Source organism: Sinocyclocheilus anshuiensis, unplaced genomic scaffold (genome assembly GCF_001515605.1).
Source record: "Sinocyclocheilus anshuiensis isolate Anshui unplaced genomic scaffold, SAMN03320099.WGS_v1.1 scaffold487, whole genome shotgun sequence".
NCBI lineage: Eukaryota > Metazoa > Chordata > Actinopteri > Cypriniformes > Cyprinidae > Sinocyclocheilus > Sinocyclocheilus anshuiensis.
In genome coordinates this window covers 1,389,057-1,408,088 of record NW_015548240.1, presented here as the reverse complement: position 1 = coordinate 1,408,088, position 19,032 = coordinate 1,389,057, and the positions used below count along the sequence as shown (strand labels likewise).

The window sequence follows — 19,032 nt, the reverse complement described above, 5'->3', positions numbered from 1 at the left end:
ATTTTGTTGAGAATCCTTTGCAGGCAATGACTGCCTTAAGTCTGGAACTCATGGACATCACCAGAGATTGGGTTTCCTCCTTTGTGACGCTTTGCCAGGTCTTTAAGGCAGGTGACTTCAGTTGTTGCTTGTTTTTGGGTCTTTCTGCCTTTAGTTTTGTCTTCAGAAAGAGAAATGCATGCTCAATCGGGTTGAGTTTAGGAGATTGACTTGGCCATTGCAGAATATTTCACTTTTTTCCTTCAAAAACTCCTGGGTTGCTTTTGCTGTATGTTTTGGGTCATCGTCCAATTGTACTATGAAGCGCCGCCCAATCAACTTTGCTCCATTTGACTTAATCAAATCATTCAGTCACTTGTGTATCCCTGTACACTTCAGAATTCATCTGGCTGCTTCTGTCCTCTTTCACATCATCACTAAACATCAGTAACCAGTGCCACTGGAAGCCATGCATGCTCATGCCATCACACTGCTCCACCATGATTCACAGGTAATGTTGTATGCTTTGGATCATGAGCTGTTCCAAGCCTTCACCATAAGTTTTTCTTCCTGTCATTCTGGTACAGGTTGATCTTAATTTCAGGCATCCAAAGAATGATTTTCCAGAAGTGTTCTGGCTTTTTAAAAATATTTTTTTGGCAAAGTCTAATCTGGCATTGTTTGCACCTTGTGGTGAACCCTCTGTATTTGCTCTCGTGAAGTCTTCTCTTGATTGTAGACTTTGAAAGTGACACGCCTACCTCCTGGAGAGTGTTCTTCACTTGGCTGGATGTTGTGAAAGGGATCCTCCGATCATCCACCACTGTTGTCCTCCGTGGATGTCCAAGCCTTTTTATGTTGCTGAGCTCACTAGTGCATTATTTTTCTCTCAGAATGTACCAAACTGTTGATCTGGCCGCTCCTAATGTTCCTGCTATCTCTCTGTGTGGTCAGTGTGTGTCTTAAGCATCGACTCCAACTCATCCTCACTGCTCCCCAAGACGTTCAATCCGTTAACCTCCACCAGCCTGAAACAGACACCCACATTCTCAGAACAACAACAACACTGACGGCAGTGCTAACGGGCACCATGTACCTATTTTATAAAGGGACCATTGGGTACTATCACTTTTTACCAAATTAGCAGTTTCTTAACAAAAGTGTCAAAAGTTATACAGTTTTTGATAAAGGGAGAACACAAAATCCAAATCTTGGCAGCTTTGACATCTTGATAGGTCAGTTTTAAAGACATGAAACGCACATACATACATCAATATATATTTTATATATGTGTGTGTATCATGCATGCTCAATCGGGTTGAGTTTAGGAGATTGACTTGGCCATTGCAGAATATTTCACTTTTTTCCTTCAAAAACTCCTGGGTTGCTTTTGCTGTATGTTTTGGGTCATCGTCCAATTGTACTATGAAGCGCCGCCCAATCAACTTTGCTCCATTTGACTTAATCAAATCATTCAGTCACTTGTGTATCCCTGTACACTTCAGAATTCATCTGGCTGCTTCTGTCCTCTTTCACATCATCACTAAACATCAGTAACCAGTGCCACTGGAAGCCATGCATGCTCATGCCATCACACTGCTCCACCATGATTCACAGGTAATGTTGTATGCTTTGGATCATGAGCTGTTCCAAGCCTTCACCATAAGTTTTTCTTCCTGTCATTCTGGTACAGGTTGATCTTAATTTCAGGCATCCAAAGAATGATTTTCCAGAAGTGTTCTGGCTTTTTAAAAATATTTTTTTGGCAAAGTCTAATCTGGCCTTGTTTGCACCTTGTGGTGAACCCTCTGTATTTGCTCTCGTGAAGTCTTGATTGTAGACTTTGACAGCGACACGTCTACCTCCTGGAGAGTGTTCTTCACTTGGCTGGATGTTGTGAAAGGGATCCTCCGATCATCCACCACTGTTGTCCTCCGTGGATGTCCAAGCCTTTTTATGTTGCTGAGCTCACTAGTGCATTATTTTTCTCTCAGAATGTACCAAACTGTTGATTTGGCCACTCCTAATGTTCCTGCTATCTCTCTAATGGATTTGTTTTGTTTTTGAAGTCTAACAATTGTCTGTTTCACTTGCATGGAGAGCTCCTTTGACTGCATGAAGTGGGTTCAGAGCAACAGCTTTCGGATGCAAATGTCACACTTAGAATCAACTCCAGGCATTTTACCTGCTTAACTGATGTAGAAATAATGAAAGACTAGTCCACGTCTGTCCATGAAACAGCTCCCTTCCTCTGTTCCTCGTCCAATACTTAATTGTGTTTATGTACATGTGTTTGCATGTATATAGTTATGCGTTCTGTAAAAAAACTAGCTCACAAATGGAATATTTAAACTGCATGGCCATGTATTATTCATGTTTTTATCTGTTCCTTGTGCGTAGTCGTCCAAGTTTTACATTTCAGTGTTTTCCTGTTATGCTCCCTGTCTCCTACAAATTTCCATAGCAACAGGGGGGAAAAAAACAAAAGCTGATGGAACCTCTGTGATCCTCTCTGTTCTTAAAGGCTGGAAAATTTGGGATGTCCCTTGGCATGTTTTATGAAAGGCAGATTAGAAGCTTAATTCATCAAAACATCTACTGCACTAAAATTACCTCTTTGATCTCACATTCTTTCACATTTCAGTTGTTTTTAAGACTATGGCCCAAAGGTTATGGTTGGTGGAAAGAATAGATCACCCAAAAATGGTGTTCCAGTTTTCATTTTTGGGTGAATTGTTCCTTTAAAGGTTTCTGTAACATTTTGGTGCAGGTAAAGAAAAGCTTGAAAACATGCTAAAAAAATTAATAATATAGTTTTAAACATTCATTAAAATATGTTTTTTAAATCAATTGTGCTGACAATTACCTGTCATTCAGGCAGAGATTAGCACCCCCAGTATGTACCACCATCAGACCCTGGCCCTCTACCCAGTGCGCAGAGAAACCGTAATGACCGTCTGGGTCTGCTTTCACTTGGGTGGCCACCAGCATGACAGGAGACTGCAAAGAGACCAGCTGAGTCAGAGTAGGGCTCTTCCTCTCGGCTTTCTCCTGCAGGAAAAGAAAAAAAAAACTGTTGAACAAGCATCAAAAGCAGTGAATAGCTGGCGGCTCACCTCAATGAGACACTGCTCTCATTTTATAGTAACAGAAGTGGAGAGCCAAAGGATCTGTCCTTGAACCAACACTTTTAAAAGTGTAAAGTGTTAAAGCTGACAGCCTCCATCGTCTGACTGCTGTAGAGAAAACGAGTTTCATTATTTGTGGAGTAAGCGGGATTTAAAATTAAGTTGTCATCACACATACTAATGGCGTGTGAATTAGGAGAGAACATTCCATAAATTGAAAAAAAAATGGGTGTAGAAATAATTTCCAGTGAAAATTTGCTAGCAAATTTCACAAACAATTACAAAAGTAAACACATTGAATTTAATGTGAAATTTTGAAATAGAAAATTTTTCATTTATGGTAAAACATACTCATACGTACAACTTCAAACATTATTATTACAGTGTACTCATTAAACTCTTTTTTGTATTATTTTCTGACCTTTTTTCAGACTTATCTGATTCTTATAAGGCATAAAACAGGTCAAATGTAATATATTTAAAATACAGTATAAATGTATATACAAAATGAGCTGTAAAACAGGTCACTGAAGGGGCCAAAACGTGTCATTACTCATGATGACTAATGAGTCCATCACTGGTAAACATGCAGGATCACATAAACCCACACCCCCAAACCAATAGCTGAGACAGAGACTGAATAAAGGAAATGAGTGAAAAGATAGATGCAGAGTGATCAGATTTCTCTGAACATGCAGCAGAAAGCCGAGGTGAGGGCTCGAGTCTCCTAGCGTGTGAAAGCCCTGCGGCCAAGGCTACTGAGCCTCTCCCCAGACAAGGGCACCAGACGGCTCGCTCACACAGGAAACCCCCCTGCAGAAATCCTTAGGAGCCCTTATCACCCCACTGTTTGGATTCCCTAGGGCAGGCCACATAGCTTGGGCCTCACTCAATTATTTAAGAGAGGTAGCAAAAGGGCAGGTACTTAAGAATTAATCATTTTGGTCAACTTTCATTTGCTCGTATTGTCATCCTGTGAGGTGAGGGAATAGCTACTGGCCACAGAGCAAACAGAAACAAGAGCAAGCTGAACAATGGAAATACAGAGTATAACTTGGCAACTGTCTTTTAAACCGTAGAGGATTGGGAGGTGCTGCGCGAAGAACAATCGGTTGAGAAACGGGCACACCTTCAGAAATCCCCTAACTCTTATGAGATGGGAGAGGAAGCCGTGCCAAGCCCCGGATTGTAAGATTGTGTTTCGCATGAGAAAGGCTTCCAGACTCGGTTAGAAAAGCGTGGCTGGTATTAATGATATAAGTGAGGCACTGTCAGTTACAATAACAGATTCGCAGGGCCCCAGAGTGTAGTGTTGCATGCAGTAAAATGGCAACCTCAAGATGGACTATAAATCCCTAAGAGAGCCAAATGCTGCCACAACTATTAGCCACTGGGCCTCTTAGCCGCCAGTGCAGCTCAACACGGTGACCGCCAAGACATCGGGAAGAGGGAACAATCAAAGTGAGCCCAACTACTGGGAGCTCTCGTGCTTGGCCACAATCGGAGTATCTCGAGTCTCGACCACATTTCCCATGAGAATAGTGAAACCTAATCCGAGTCTGCAACCACGACTGCATCTCTGGCCTGAAGGCCAGTGTATTGCAATTGAAATAAAAAAGAGAAGATTGGAAAAGGTTTGGGCCATATTATTTAGAGGGGTTTTCCCCTAAATCCCTGTATCTTAGTTTGAGACCCAACGTTTGCTGCTACGTTACTTTTCGCTCTATTTCAACAACTCCTCCCCACCTTCTTCCTGTCTTTTCTGATGCACTGCAGTCGCGACGGATCGTGGAGATTAGAGGCGATGATTAAATATTTCCTTATTGTCAGATAATCTAGGGAAAATAAATGGCAGCCTGCTCCTTATTAGGGCCTAGGCTTGTATTAGTTCCCAGACTGCTCTGTGTCCTGACCTGTGCCTTTCCCCTGATTAGGTCATATGATAAACATTAGCGCCACTGCCTCTTTCCCACCAGCTCAGCACCTAAAGACTGTGGCCTGAGGGCGGCAACGTGACACGCTCTTTTCTTGCAAAGCCCCGGTCGGCATGTGTCCTTTCATGGCACCTCGTTAGGTCTCTACCAGTGAGATGAAAGAGCCTTTTAGAGGACGGAGGTGGGAAAGAATCACAGGTACGGCCACGACATGGATAGTTTTACACTAGCGTTTCATGTCATCCTGGCTTTTGAAAAATGAGTGGCGTTGGTGCCAATGATTCAATGTTGTGGTGACTATCATTGTGAAATGACAATCAATTTGCTTCCCATGTAGATTTGTTTAAAAAGTTTGAAAGATGGCAAAAGGAAAAACAGAGGTAACTTATATAATCTGACTTATACTCATGTCGATTAACTGTGTTAATTTTCCCCCCAAATGTTTTTGTATGTCCAACAAAGTGCTTGCATATTGGGAAAAGCCAAGACTGTAATGCTCACATTAGTACCATATGTTCAGCCTCATTAAAATGTGGTCTAAAATAATAACTACTGGCCTGCATTCACATGTCAGCACTATATCATTTCATACTGCACCAGGAAACACTGAAAACCTTGAGAAAATAGATCGGGGGTTCCAGTCTCACCTTGGCCTGCATCTTCTCCAGAACTTCACGTAGGTGAGCCACCTGTCGATTGAGGTGGACTAGTGTGATCTCGTCTTTAAACACCTGGCAGTTTAGCCTCATCTTCTCCAGAAGTCGGACCTCTGATGGCCTGAGGAGTAAACAAACACAAGTTGCTCCCTTGAGCTCTCTTAAAGGAATAGTTCCCCTAAAAATGTCAATTCTGTCAGGACCACTATCATCAATATAACTTAATAGCTGCTGAATAATGACTGAAGGGACCTTATGAAGGGAATTATGGTTGGTGTCGTGATTAGGGATGGGTATCGAAACTCGGTATTTAATCGGTCCCGGGGCTAAATTCTGAAAGACTGGAGTATCGATAAGCTCTGACGTTAACGGCTCTGCTGTCAGTACTGGAGAAATTAATAAAACACACATACATTTATTATTGCTATATATACATTATCTTGCAAATTCTATATCACCAGAGTCGCCAGCTGTTTTTCAAACATTTGTCTAGGATGCATTTTTGCTATTCGGCAATTCAGAAGCGAGATCGCGCTCACGCGGAGGAGCGTCAGCACGCGCAACATGAAAGCCCTGTTTAATTATGATAGAAGAGAGAACTAAACATTCAAACATCTGCATACACTTTAGGCCTGTGGCTGTTTTATTAAGCTAATTTTGTTTTTTTTATTTCGATTTTGGCTTCTAAGGATTATACAAAAGAAGACATGAGGTAAAGCTATTAAAAACTAGCTGCGTTTCGTCTTGCGCAACTTCTTTCCCTTCATAGCGGTGCGCATTCGTTCCTACCTAAAACCCAAACTTAACGTCAGAATCAGCTCAATCGGCGATTGTTGTAAGATGCCATCTTTACTGTTGCTAAATTGCGGGGAATACCGTTAAAGTACCGAATCGATAAGCAGTATCGGTAAGAGTAGTAATACCGTTAAAACCTTAACGATACCCATCCCTAGTCGTGATCCTATAGGTAGACGTGGATCAGCTGAGTATCAGCTGAGTATGCGAGCTTGACTAACATGGCCTGCCAGAACTATCGCTACGCTCCATTTCTGAGAATTTTTATCACCATAATGACTTAAATTTTGGTCTGTTCTTCACACAAAGCTACTGTACGGCTTCAGAAGACTTGGAATATAGCGCACAAGTTATATGAACCAGTTTTATGACACGTTTATTGTTTCAAGCAGTTTGGACCTTGAAAGTCCCTCTTTACATACAAAAGATTTTTCAATATTCTCCTAAATATTAACCTCTTATATTCAGAAAACAGAAAGCCATAAGGGTTTGGAACAACATGGGAGTAAATTATGACTGAATTTTTATTTTTAGAGAACTATTCCTGTAAACTTTGTCTTGGATTAGGAAACTCATCTGAACAGACTTCCAATGTTCTGTCACTTTATATCAAAGATTAGGCTTTTTTATTATTCTGCGGCTTGATCTTAAATAAATGTAAGCGGTCTAAGCCTCTCATGTTCTCAGACCCAAATATCTTAGATTAATGTCACCCAAAAACCCTGAAACTTTAAAGATTTGTTTGCATTTTGCTGGGGAAATGGTCAAGCACTTGAATGACATAACGTAACAAAAAACAAGAAGCCTTCAACTTAAATGGCTTATCAGGTAATTAATGAGGACTTAGACATATTGATTCATGATGGTATTTTCTCACACCCTTATCCATTCCTGCGTTCAATCTGTTCAGCTCGAAAAGATGTCAGAATAAATCAAAGGCCGTAATGCTGAGAAAAAGCAGGAAACTACTAGGTGAGACCCACACCAGCTTTTTCCTCAAACACCCTCTCTTTATTTGCACACCTCATAAATTAAACAGGTACGGATTCCCATTTTGCAAAGGTAACTGCTTTCATATGATAAGGCTGGTCCTTAAAAAAATCAGCTTTTGTGTTCCATTTTTAAAAAATCATGAAACATCATAATGGTGAGTAAATAATGACAAAATTGTCATTTTGGGGCAAACTATTCCTTTAAACATTGTCAGAACCATGAATATGTTAAGAAATTACATTAAACATTGGCATGATGGGTCCAATCATAAGGTGGATTTGGGAGCAGCTTTCTCAGCACTTCAGGAAATTATGAAAGATTTGTGGACTACCCATTACCCTCATCCAAATGACCTTCAGCACTGATGCCACAGAAAAATAAACTGTAAACCAAGCATTAAAAATCACAGGATTTACTGTACACTCTCTACAAGTAAATTACACTAAGGGCATCCAAAACCAGCTCTGATCATCAGTTCTTCCAGCCTCTCCTTCTGGGAGACGGAACACATCATTATCCATAAAGACCAATGCATTGATGAACAGTTCTTATCCCTTTTCCTGTTCCCTGTGATAATCCCATATAATTACCCAACGGCTTTGTATTAACCTCCAGAACATTCTATTCTGATTTATTCTATTCTATGGTAAGAGCATATACTTACTTATTCTTCTGCACTGGTGCAGTGTTAAGATTGTCCCTGAGTGTTTGAAGGCTCTGTCTTTTCCTCTGCAGATTGTCCTGGGTCTCACTGAGAAGCCTCTTCACTTCAAAGCTGTCTGTTTGCACTGCAACCATCTCCCCCTCCATCTTCTTCAGCTCTGAACAGAAGGCTACCAGACCATGGTAAAGCTCCTGAACCTGGTTATCATACAGACACAGATCAGCTAAAAGCAATAGTGGAAAACAGTTAGATGTCACATTTTTTCCCTTAGGGTAGGTTTATTTTTGAAAGTCTATTTCTGCGTAAGAACATACCTCTAAATTTCGGCTACAAAAAAGCTATTGAACATTTCCACTGCCCAGGAAAAAAAGATGTGGTTCATTGAATACACACAGACCCTGTGATGACATGCTCCAAAACTAGACACAATTCTAAAATATTCGTTTTATGACAAAATTCACAATAATTGTTCTTATTTAAGAGGGTTTTGAATAAGAAACCAAGAAGAAATCCATTACTAGAGAAAAAAGGATTTGCATAATTGGAGTTTTAACTCAAAAAACCTATAGTTCCCCGTGTGACAACCAGCCCCAGTGTTTATTTACAATGGTGAAACAGAAGACAGGATGCATTTACTTGGATGATGACGTTTTGAAGGGAGGCCATCTGTTGATTTAACTCTTGAATCTTCCCAGTGTTGTTTAGCAGATTTTTTCTCTGAATATTGTCAGTGGTACAAATAATGTTGTTATCTGATGAATAAGGACCCGCTTTCTGTGTTTCCTACAAGTTTTGAGAGGCAAAAGTTTAATCTTAAATTAAATAAGTTGATCTCCTAAGACAGTTATGTTTGTGTTTTTACTACATTGAAATACTCAGCTAATACATGCAATTCCGTCTACCTTCCTATACAAGTGAAGCTCCATTAGTCTCGTCTCTGAGCCAGGCAAATCTCCAATCTGCTGCTCAAGGGAGAACTCATCTGAAAAACGTGGAAAAATAGAGACGGTATGTAAAAGTAAATTCACTGTGTAAATTCCAGAGCACTTACAAGCCACAAGCCATATATGATTCTCTCCAAACGCAAGACTAAATGGCTGATCTTTTCCAAAGAAGACAAATGAAAAAGCCCTAAAAATAATACAATAAATTTAGCGTAAGTCAGATAGATTTTATTAATTTTTAATACATACTCTCCAAGGATTTTATGTGTATATGTGTGTCTTTGCATTATCCCAAAGGACACACTAATGAACATGCTAGGCAAATATCCATCATTATTTTATAATCTGCTTTACTGTAATTAATATACAAGTATTCTATTTTACATGATTCTTATACAAAGACATATGCATATACAGTAGATATTTTACTCCTTTTTGCTTTTTTATATACAAAACCTTCACTGCTTTTCAGGTTGAAGTGATCTTTTTCTTCATTAATTCCCAGCATCCTCAGACAGGACTCCACCACTTTTCCCACACTTGTCTCTTTGGGTGTCCTTAAATGAACTGTTCGATCTGAGGCTAAATCAAAATAACAGACAGATACAGGCATTTGTAAAACTTTAAAATTAATTTAAAAAATGATATGCTGAAATGTTACATGGAACAAAATCACATGGACAGAATTTTTACCATTGACTGTGATTTCAATAAGATGCGAGTTCTTGTGAAATCTTGCATTTTGTTCTTTCGGTCTGTGAGAGAGAACAGGGTACATATTCAGGTCAACCTGTAAATACTGTTATGAAAATGTCATTTTGGAAATGATTTGTGATTATGCAGTGTTTTACATTCTACATAAAAGGACGATCTACCTGAATTTGAATGAACATCGGTTCATGTTGATGCTGCCAACTTGAGGAGAAGATTTTGACTTGGTCATGGAAACCAAAGCTGCTGTGAATTTCTCAACATTGTGTGGACCAAATCTTTCTTTTGGGGGAAAGAAAACAAGTTCGGTACCAGAAGTCTGCAGACAAAGTACTTAGATGTGGACTCAAACAGTTCATGGTTGTATTATGGTACCAAGGAGGGAGTCGAGTCTTTGGGTGGTGGAGTTTGGCGGGTGTAATTCATGGTAAATGGCAGACAGCAGCCTCTCTCTCTCCTCCAGACTGGACACTTGAAGGATTTCGAGGGTGTTGAGATCAATAGAAGCGATGTGAGATCCACTGAACTCTGCCTCTGTAAGGTTTGATCCACCCAAAGCCACAACATTATTATTAACATCTCTTCAAACCGTTGCTTATGATAAATAACACTAATGGATCTCTAAAATAGCTCTTTATTGGTTTGAATATGTTACAAATAGGCCTTGCAAATCATTAGCTAGAAATGGTAAAAGTCTCTATGGTGTTGTATTAGCTAGTAAATGTTGCTTTTCCTCTCTTTTTAAGTTGATGCATGGAAATACATTTCAAGCTGATGCAATAACTTAAAAGTGCAAATGAGAAAGTAATACATAATCTGAACAGTTATTGGTTTGCGGCTATGCATTTGTCTCTTAGAATGTTTGGTGAATTTAAACATTTAAAAAGGGTGGGAATATGACAAAAACAAATGTGCAAACTGTACTTTACCTCGAATGAAGGGCAGGCATTTCTGAAGACCAATATTATTAAACCACTGGCAAACCTCCTCTGTGTTCAGCTCTGCTAAAGTTTTGGCTCTGTACCCATTAGAATCCCACTAAATACAGACAGATACAGTCAAATATACAAATGAAGTTCTCAACATGCATGCATGTATACACATAACTTGAAATACATTTTCATGAACATACCCCTGCACGTTCACAGAGAATTAATGCAATGAAAGATGTGTCCACACAAAAAATACCAATTTAGGACATTCCACCTTAAAAGACTTTGAGAGTTTTTTTAACCATGGAGAATTTTCTGCGCTCCTATGAAAGATTCAGCATGAGTGTACTTGTGTATACCCTACAGCTGTGGATGCTCTGACTGCACATCAAAATGAGGGGTATTCAACTTTCAAGTGTAAAACTGTATGTACTTTTACAAAATGGCTATACTTTTCCACTGCCTATGCTATTTTACTGACTCTGACATTTCAGAAGGTCAGTGGGGTTATAAAAATAAGTGTATGTTCAAAATTATGTAGGAAAAAAAGCCTGCTATGTTTATTGACTTGACTCAAATCCAAAAATCATGAGACATGCTCTGAGGCATCTTACATAATGTGAATGAACAAAACTGCATTATTATCAAAACCAAAACTACTTGAGAAACTGAAGCAGAAAATAAAAAAGAGAATATTTTTCACAGTCTTACACACAAAAAAAAATTGTGCCTTACCTTCACTACACTTTTTCCAGTATGGTCCTTGGACTGAGGAATGTACGATGCTGGGAAGAGGAAAAATAACAGGTCTAGCTGGTGGACCATCTTAGGAATCCTATTCACCAGCAAAGCTTGGTACTGGTTAAGCTATTTAAAGGGGTCACATGATGTTGCTAAAAAAAACATTATTTTGTGTATTTGGTGTAATGAAATGTGTTAATGTGGTTTAGGGTTAAAAAAAAACACATTATTTTCGACATACTGTACATTATTGTTTCTCCTCTATGCCCCGCCTTTCTGAAACGCGGCGATTTTTACAAAGCTCATCAGTCTGAAAAGCGAGGTGTGCTCTGATTGGCCAGCTATCCAGTGCGTTGTGATTGGCCGAATGCCTCAAGCGTGTGACGGAAATGTTACGCCCCTTACCATATTGTGATGCCCTGTCCGGCCAGAGCGACGAGACAAAACCAATAAAACCCATTATAAACGAGGCATTTGTTGCATCTAGTGGGGATGTAATTACGGATTATAATGACTTATACTGTCTTTTTATGCGTTGCGTTGCATCGCGCAGCGTAAACATAAAACCATGTCTGCATTTGTGATCGGAGAAATGACAAACAACAAGTGCTACTCTACATTGCTCAAAACTCACATTTGAATCGTCAGTGGCAAATCATTTAAATATGAAAACGTACTTACGGACTGTGAGTCAGAACAGCCGGCATTGAAGCTTCTTTCTTTGCGTGAACATTTGGGCGGCGTTATGCAAATCTTCCCACATCGTGACGTAGACATGTGGGGCGTGTTTAAACAAGGCATTTTAGGAGGGCGTGGACCAGTCTTAACTTTTCTTTGTAAAGGTAATGCTGAGTGATTTTACCTTTTGGTGTGTTAACATGCTTATCTTACTGCTCAGCGGTAGTAGCCTCAACTCTTCCTTTAGCAACTCATGGCTGCAGGCATCCTTGTTGCTCAGGTCATCTAAATGAGTAAAACAACACATCACCAAGATGTCAGCACATTTAGCAGATGTCCTCTGAGCTGATGGGAAAGAACTTTTGGATCCGGAGAAGCCCTAACTCTATCTGGGTCATTGAGTCCATCTCTGGGAAACAAAACAAGTAGAACTTCAAGCTAACATGGGAAAAATTGGTCCCAAACTCAAGTCTGGACAAACCAGAGCTCCATATTTGGTGTATTGTGCTCTGTGGAACACACTTGAAAGCTTGGTTGGAATTTGTGTCAAATTAATAATGTCAGCCGGAAACAGCTACTTAATGTCTGCATGCTAGTGCTAATACTTGAGCTAATAATGTTGAGGAAGGAATGAAAGCGTTTTCTTTTCACTATGATTGTTTTTACACAGGCTCTGTAGCATCAGTCATCCCTGATTTATCATGAGCCTTGTCTGCACACTCTGTAAATACATGCCAACACACAGCAAACCACACTGCGATACTGTGGGATGTTGCAAAACTAGGCTGACAGTGAAAAGGACAAGCCAGGGACTGTCTGGTCAGTGGCATACTTTAGTGACCAGTGACATGCTATGTTTTCCCACAGACAGCAGACATTCTAACATTCCCATAACCGCACTGCTTTCGGAACCCCCTCCCTTTCCTTCATAAAAAAAGCAGGAAAAACAAACAAGTCCTGGGAATTGACACACTGAAATGATGGTCTTAAGACCTGTCAAAAGTCCACTCTCTGATCCCTGTTGATTCTGCATAACAGGGAGCCGTATGTGTTGGGCATCAGTGCCAGGTTTGTACTGTACATTGCCTGAGGAATATTACTGGCTTATATAAATTTATTAGTTAAATATTAAGTGGAACATGGTGGAACGGTATATCATAGAGATCTGTTTTTTGGGCCTATAGATTCATCAGTTGTGCAATACATATTCTACACAACCAACACAAACTTAAAACATCACAGATAAACTGATCATTCACAACAATAACACCTCCCTCTCCGGATTTCCTTACTGGGAGACCTCAGACATTCGAGATATACAGTATAACTGGCAATAACTGGTCTGGCGCCATCATGCTGAGCACTGGAACCCCACGGGGCTGTTGTTGACTAATGACTCACGACTGTACTGCCAAACACAGTACAAACCGCATCATCAAGTTCAGGGATGACATCGTAGCAGTGGGCCTCATCAGCGACAACGATGAGTCAGAATGGAGCATCTAGTAGACTGCTGTGCAAACAACAATTTGTCTCTAAATGTTGACAAAACAAACTGACACTGCAATGACCACCTCCCATAGCACATCAATGGGTCTTCTGTAGAGACAGTCAGGATGGAGACGTTTCTGGGTCTGCACATCACGTACCACCTCACTAGCCAAAAAAGCACAGCAGCATCTCTTTGTGCGGTGACTGAACAGGGCAATCATCCCCCCACCCATTCTCACCACATTCTACAGAGAAACAATTGTAAGCATACTAACAACATGGTTTGGAAATTGCAATGATTCAGACCGCTAGGCCCTGCAATGCCTTGTAAAAACAGCTGAGAGAATTATTGGACGCTCACTCCCTCCCATATCAGACATTTGCCACAAACAGTGTGTGAACAGGACCTAGAGCATCACATAAGACCTCATCCGTCCCTCCAATGAACACTCTGACCCGTAAAAAGGCATACTAGATAGCCAACAGAGAGATTTGACAGACTTTACAACAGTTTTTTTTCCCTTAAAGCTCCTCAATGCCCTGACACTTACATAACATTGAATTAGCACATCTACAATGACACATTTTGACTATTTCAGCATCTATTTAATGTGGATAAGCAACAGCGGGTACACGTCAGCAGTGCGGATGCACTTCTCCATAACCAAAACATGATGCTAGAGAAGCAATATGTAAATTTGTTCTGCTGAAATATAAAGATGAGACCAGTTCATGCCATTTTTACTAATACCAGTCCTTTGCAATACAATTTTATTATTATAATTTCTGCTACTGTTACCAGCGCATTATTTGCATAGCATTGTCAAGGTCCCATTTGCATATGTTGTTGTTGCGCAATTATTCATCATCTACATTATGACCAAAACACATACAACTTAATAGACTGCCATTTAATATCCTTCATTTAGGATGTTGGTTAATCAGGGCCTATATCTGTTCATTGGAGAATTTTAAGATTTATTAATGTTCAATCATTTACCATTCAGCCATGATCCTTTGAAAACTTTTTTTTAATACTGCTGGCTTTCCAAAAGCAATAATACTGTGACGGTTGTTGAGCAAGGCAAATAGGGCTGACTGTGTGAATAAGTAGTAATTATTTGGCTAAAGTTAATTCAATTGTGGACAGTGGTGGGAAATGAGTTCTCTTAACATAAAATTACCATGTAAACTCAACTCAAACATCTCTTTTGTTGGAAACTGAATTAGGCAAAGCCCAATGAAATTAGACATATCGACCTCAACTGAATCTCTAACAGTTAAATACTAGCTAGCAATAGCATGCTAAATGCTAAACATTTTTTGTACTTTAAGTCATGCATGGTGATGACAGAAAGCACAACGAGGGGAAAATACAGTCAGCACTTACGAGGGTACACTTAAATACACTGAACAACCAGCAAAATAATTTTTCTGACTCCAGTGAAAAAGAAATTACAATGATTGTTGACTCAAGTCTTCACTGTCGTCTCTATAAGTTGCACTGCAAGCTTGGTAAAATGTATTTCATTTTATACTTTTGAAATGACAATAAATGTGACGACAAGCAAGAGGAAGGGAGAGTGACGTCCTTCTAGAGCAATTAAATTGTGAGATTAATTTGACCTTTAAACTGACATTCAGAATTGGTCCAACTTCCTTGACTAATTGTGTGAAACTGTCCAAACAAGATTATTATTATTTCTTCCTGCAAAACTTGCACTTAAGTTAAGCTCTATCAACTACATCTATTCAGATCGTAATTATGAAAAAATGAAACAGTGTCTCAGCTTGTTTAGTTCCTAGACAGAGCCAAAATGATCCAGCAAAGGACAGGAGGCTTTTTAGAAACTGGGCCACTTCACACGGTCTGTGTGCTGCAGTCGGCCCTCTGACAGCCTCTGGTCGTTCTAGACAGTGAACAGGAAGAGGATATGTGCAGAGACTGCCCCGAGACTGCAGGGAAAACTCAGTAAAGCCAAGGACTTAACACAGGTCAAGATCTGAGGGAACCAACATTGAGATCTCGCTGCAGGAGAATAACACACATATGTGCTGCAGTCCAACACATTCTCCACCCTGCAAACAGTCAGTAAATTGCTAAATGGATTAATGGAAAACCGCATGGCCGAGGGAGGTAGAGGTATAGATATTTGGAGGATCAGAGCGAGAGAGGCCTTTGAGATCGTGGGAAGTATCTAGGTCTTTCCGCCCTGCCAGCTGTTTCCACAGGGCCCTACTGTACTCTGGACCAGTGTGAAACACAGCACCAGAGAATACAGTTTCCTCTGAACCAAACTCACTGAACTTTCAGAAGAGTGAATTATGAAGAAACACATTTAAATGTTAATTGATTTAGGGCTGCACCGCAAAATGCACCTGTGTTGTCAGCATATGGTGTACCAATGGTGTAGTAAAACAACAACAACAACAGAAAAAAAGAATAACGAACATTGAGAAAGACTCATTCATAGAAGATCTGTGGCAACTTCTCCAAGATGTCTGGAACAACTGTGTCAAGGTTTCTAACTGGAATACAATGCTTGGGAACAGGTCACGTAAGCCCAGTATGGCTTCATGCTGGGGAATCTTGGGATAAATATATACAAAAGCCGCCCTTCGCAACAGCATAGACACCATTGTCCTAAACAGATTAGCCCTTGGTTACAGAACGTCGCCTCAGTAGGTGTCGTTTCTCTAGACCAGTGTTTCCCAACCGGGGTGCCGTCTGTCGAGAGCAGGGGTGCCGTGTAAAAAATGTTAAAATATTTTTTAAATTGCTAAAATGTTCAAAAAAGCATCTATTATATAATATCCATTTCTGATGTCACCAATAATTAGAGATGCACCGAAATTTCGGCTGCCGACAATTAGTTCACCGCTCAGGTTTCACTTTCACTTGGTGTGACGCTCTGTGTATTATCCCGCTCTATGCGTGTGCGCTCCGCTCAGTCGCTCCACTCATATACCGTTCACGCGAATCAGAAGAGCAAAGTCCACTCAAAAATTGAGCCGACAGGAAACATCGATGTAGGCCTAGTACAGTATTGTTTCTGTCTGCAATAGCCTTACTGTGTTGTAACATGGTGTGGTATAGCCTATGGGCAACTCTGGTAACGCTGCCCTCTCATTCATTGATCTGCTAACCGCTATGTTATGCTCGCGTGTTCTGATAATAATAGCTTTCTAGGACTAAACATTATTTGGATAATTGGATAATTGGATAGTTAAATATCTTAACTCTTAAACTAAAAAGCTATTTATTTAATTCAAAGGCCTGTCGTTATTTTTTATTTGTGCTATCATTATTAATTTCTTTATTTGTTCTTATTTTATTACTGACTGGTTACTTGTCATTTTTTATTCAATTCAAAGTTTGAAATCAAGCTATCTCGTGCTACTGCACCAAAATTACCATACTGTAAAATTAGAAAAACACTGAGTGAGCAAAGATTTGTGAGATAGCTAGTTATAATGGTAATTAAATAATGTTTACATATGTATAAAAGCCTACATTAAAATCTGTCATATAAATTGGTCTCTTCATTAGAAATTAGCCTACTGATTGCCACCATTGATGGACACATTTTTTAATAATATTAAAAATATCTGTATGACATTATATTCTGCAGTTCTTCCCTGTTGTACCGAATATCTATACTTTTCAAATTATCATATCGAAGTTAGAAATTCAAATATTGTGACAAAATTAATTTTGTAGGGTGCCACAAGTGCCACAAGTTTGTTAAAATTTCCAAAGGGTGCCGCGACCAAAAAGAGGTTGGGAAACACTGCTCTAGACCATACAATAAACACCTTAGTTTTTAGTAAGGAACAACAGCTCACTTCACTAAAGGGTCTAAATATCTTTGCTGTGAGTTGCTTTGTGCATGACAAGACCTGCACAGTGGCATGTCCACCCACACCCTCTGCCCTTTCTATAGAAAACCACACCTGGATGAGGACATGAGTAAAATCGTCAAAAAATGAATGAGTCACAAGAGACAAGTTTTCAGCATTTCAGAAAAATATGAGGATGATGAACAATTCAGACTGTCTTAGATTTCTCGGTCATTGAAAAAAACTGTGGTATCAAAGGTTACATAATTGTTACCTATCAACCTTGAAATATATGTAGATGTATATGCACCATAATTTTTCTGTTGTTAGATTCAATTCTCAACATTTTTAATTCCCTCTCTCTCTAATGATACAGCACACTCCACAAATACAGTGTACTTTAGTGTTCCATGAGTTTTTTTTTATAAACATTAGACACACAACCCCATTTTTTGTTATGAGAACTATTAGATAAAAGTATTAGATATTATAACTATTTGATAAAGTACTGTTTAATATATAAATATGCCTATTATCAAAACTACCTATTAAACACATCTAATTTTAAATTGATTGAACTCATTTTTTTATTTTAATTTTTAATATTTGCAAATTTTAATTTGCAATAGTTTTTGTATATAAATCTAGCGTAGCGTTAGTTCTGGCAGGTCACGTTAGTCAAGCTCGCATCAGCTGACTCTCAGCTGATCCCCATCAACCTATGGGAATACGACACCTATCTAAGTATTCATATATAAGGTGACTGGTCTGGCGCCATCATGCCATCATATAAGGTCCCGCAGTAGTATCAGCAGTTTTCGCATCGCTCAATAGCTAATTACCCTCCTCCATCCCCAACTCCTCCTCTGTCAGTCAGGATTCAGCCTTCTGATTCTCCTTTGAATCAGACTAATTCTAAAATGTGTACATAACATTATTGAACTTTAACGATATCTGCAATACATTTATGTTGGTTCTGTTCTGTTTACCCTGGGGGGGTTATCGCTGCTCTCCCTGCTCTCATCCATGCTAGGCTGCATGGATGCACAGGGAGTTCTTGCCTAGAACGCAACCATACCGCCAATCCAAACTGTATGCTAGTTGTCAATCATCTTTGACGATAGTGGTCCTGACAGAACTCTATTTGCAAGCCCATAAAAAAATATCATATATAGTTTAATATGACCTCTCAAGGCTGAAAATGAACATTTTCTGAAGGTTAATATATACACCTACTTTCACTGAGGAAAAAAATCAATTGGTTAAAGAGCAGGTCATATGGGTTTTTGAAAAATATCTCTTTTGCAGTTTATAACGCAGCTATCCTTAAATGAAAACAGTCTGCAAAGTTGTTAATCAAAAAAGTGCACGATAAATAAAGATATTGTCTCTCAAAAGAGAGAGTCGATTCTGAATCGCCTTAACGAGTCGTCATATTTTCGAATCTTTTGCCTGTTACCTGTATACGTCACTGGGTAACACATTTGCATAATCCCCGCCTGCCCACGACTCTGACCTGCCCACAAACACTTCCGCTAGTTAGTGT

At 39.5% G+C, this 19,032-nt stretch overlaps 1 protein-coding gene across 1 annotated transcript in view; it reads right to left on the bottom strand.

The window, feature by feature from the left end:
* Window positions 1-913: 913 nt before the first annotated feature.
* The window catches only part of LOC107654911 (uncharacterized), a 23,317-nt gene continuing 5,198 nt past the window's right edge, over window positions 914-19,032 (bottom strand). The window contains exons 3-15 of the mRNA XM_016442226.1: window positions 12,340-12,440; window positions 11,472-11,603; window positions 10,734-10,842; window positions 10,180-10,338; window positions 9,969-10,086; window positions 9,787-9,848; window positions 9,550-9,675; window positions 9,052-9,131; window positions 8,786-8,932; window positions 8,150-8,346; window positions 5,689-5,818; window positions 2,846-3,030; window positions 914-1,007 (exon numbers count right to left, since the gene is read on the bottom strand). Of these exons, the coding sequence (XP_016297712.1) occupies window positions 914-1,007; window positions 2,846-3,030; window positions 5,689-5,818; window positions 8,150-8,346; window positions 8,786-8,932; window positions 9,052-9,131; window positions 9,550-9,675; window positions 9,787-9,848; window positions 9,969-10,086; window positions 10,180-10,338; window positions 10,734-10,842; window positions 11,472-11,603; window positions 12,340-12,440 (1,640 nt within the window). The remainder of the gene's footprint in view (window positions 1,008-2,845; window positions 3,031-5,688; window positions 5,819-8,149; window positions 8,347-8,785; window positions 8,933-9,051; window positions 9,132-9,549; window positions 9,676-9,786; window positions 9,849-9,968; window positions 10,087-10,179; window positions 10,339-10,733; window positions 10,843-11,471; window positions 11,604-12,339; window positions 12,441-19,032) is intronic.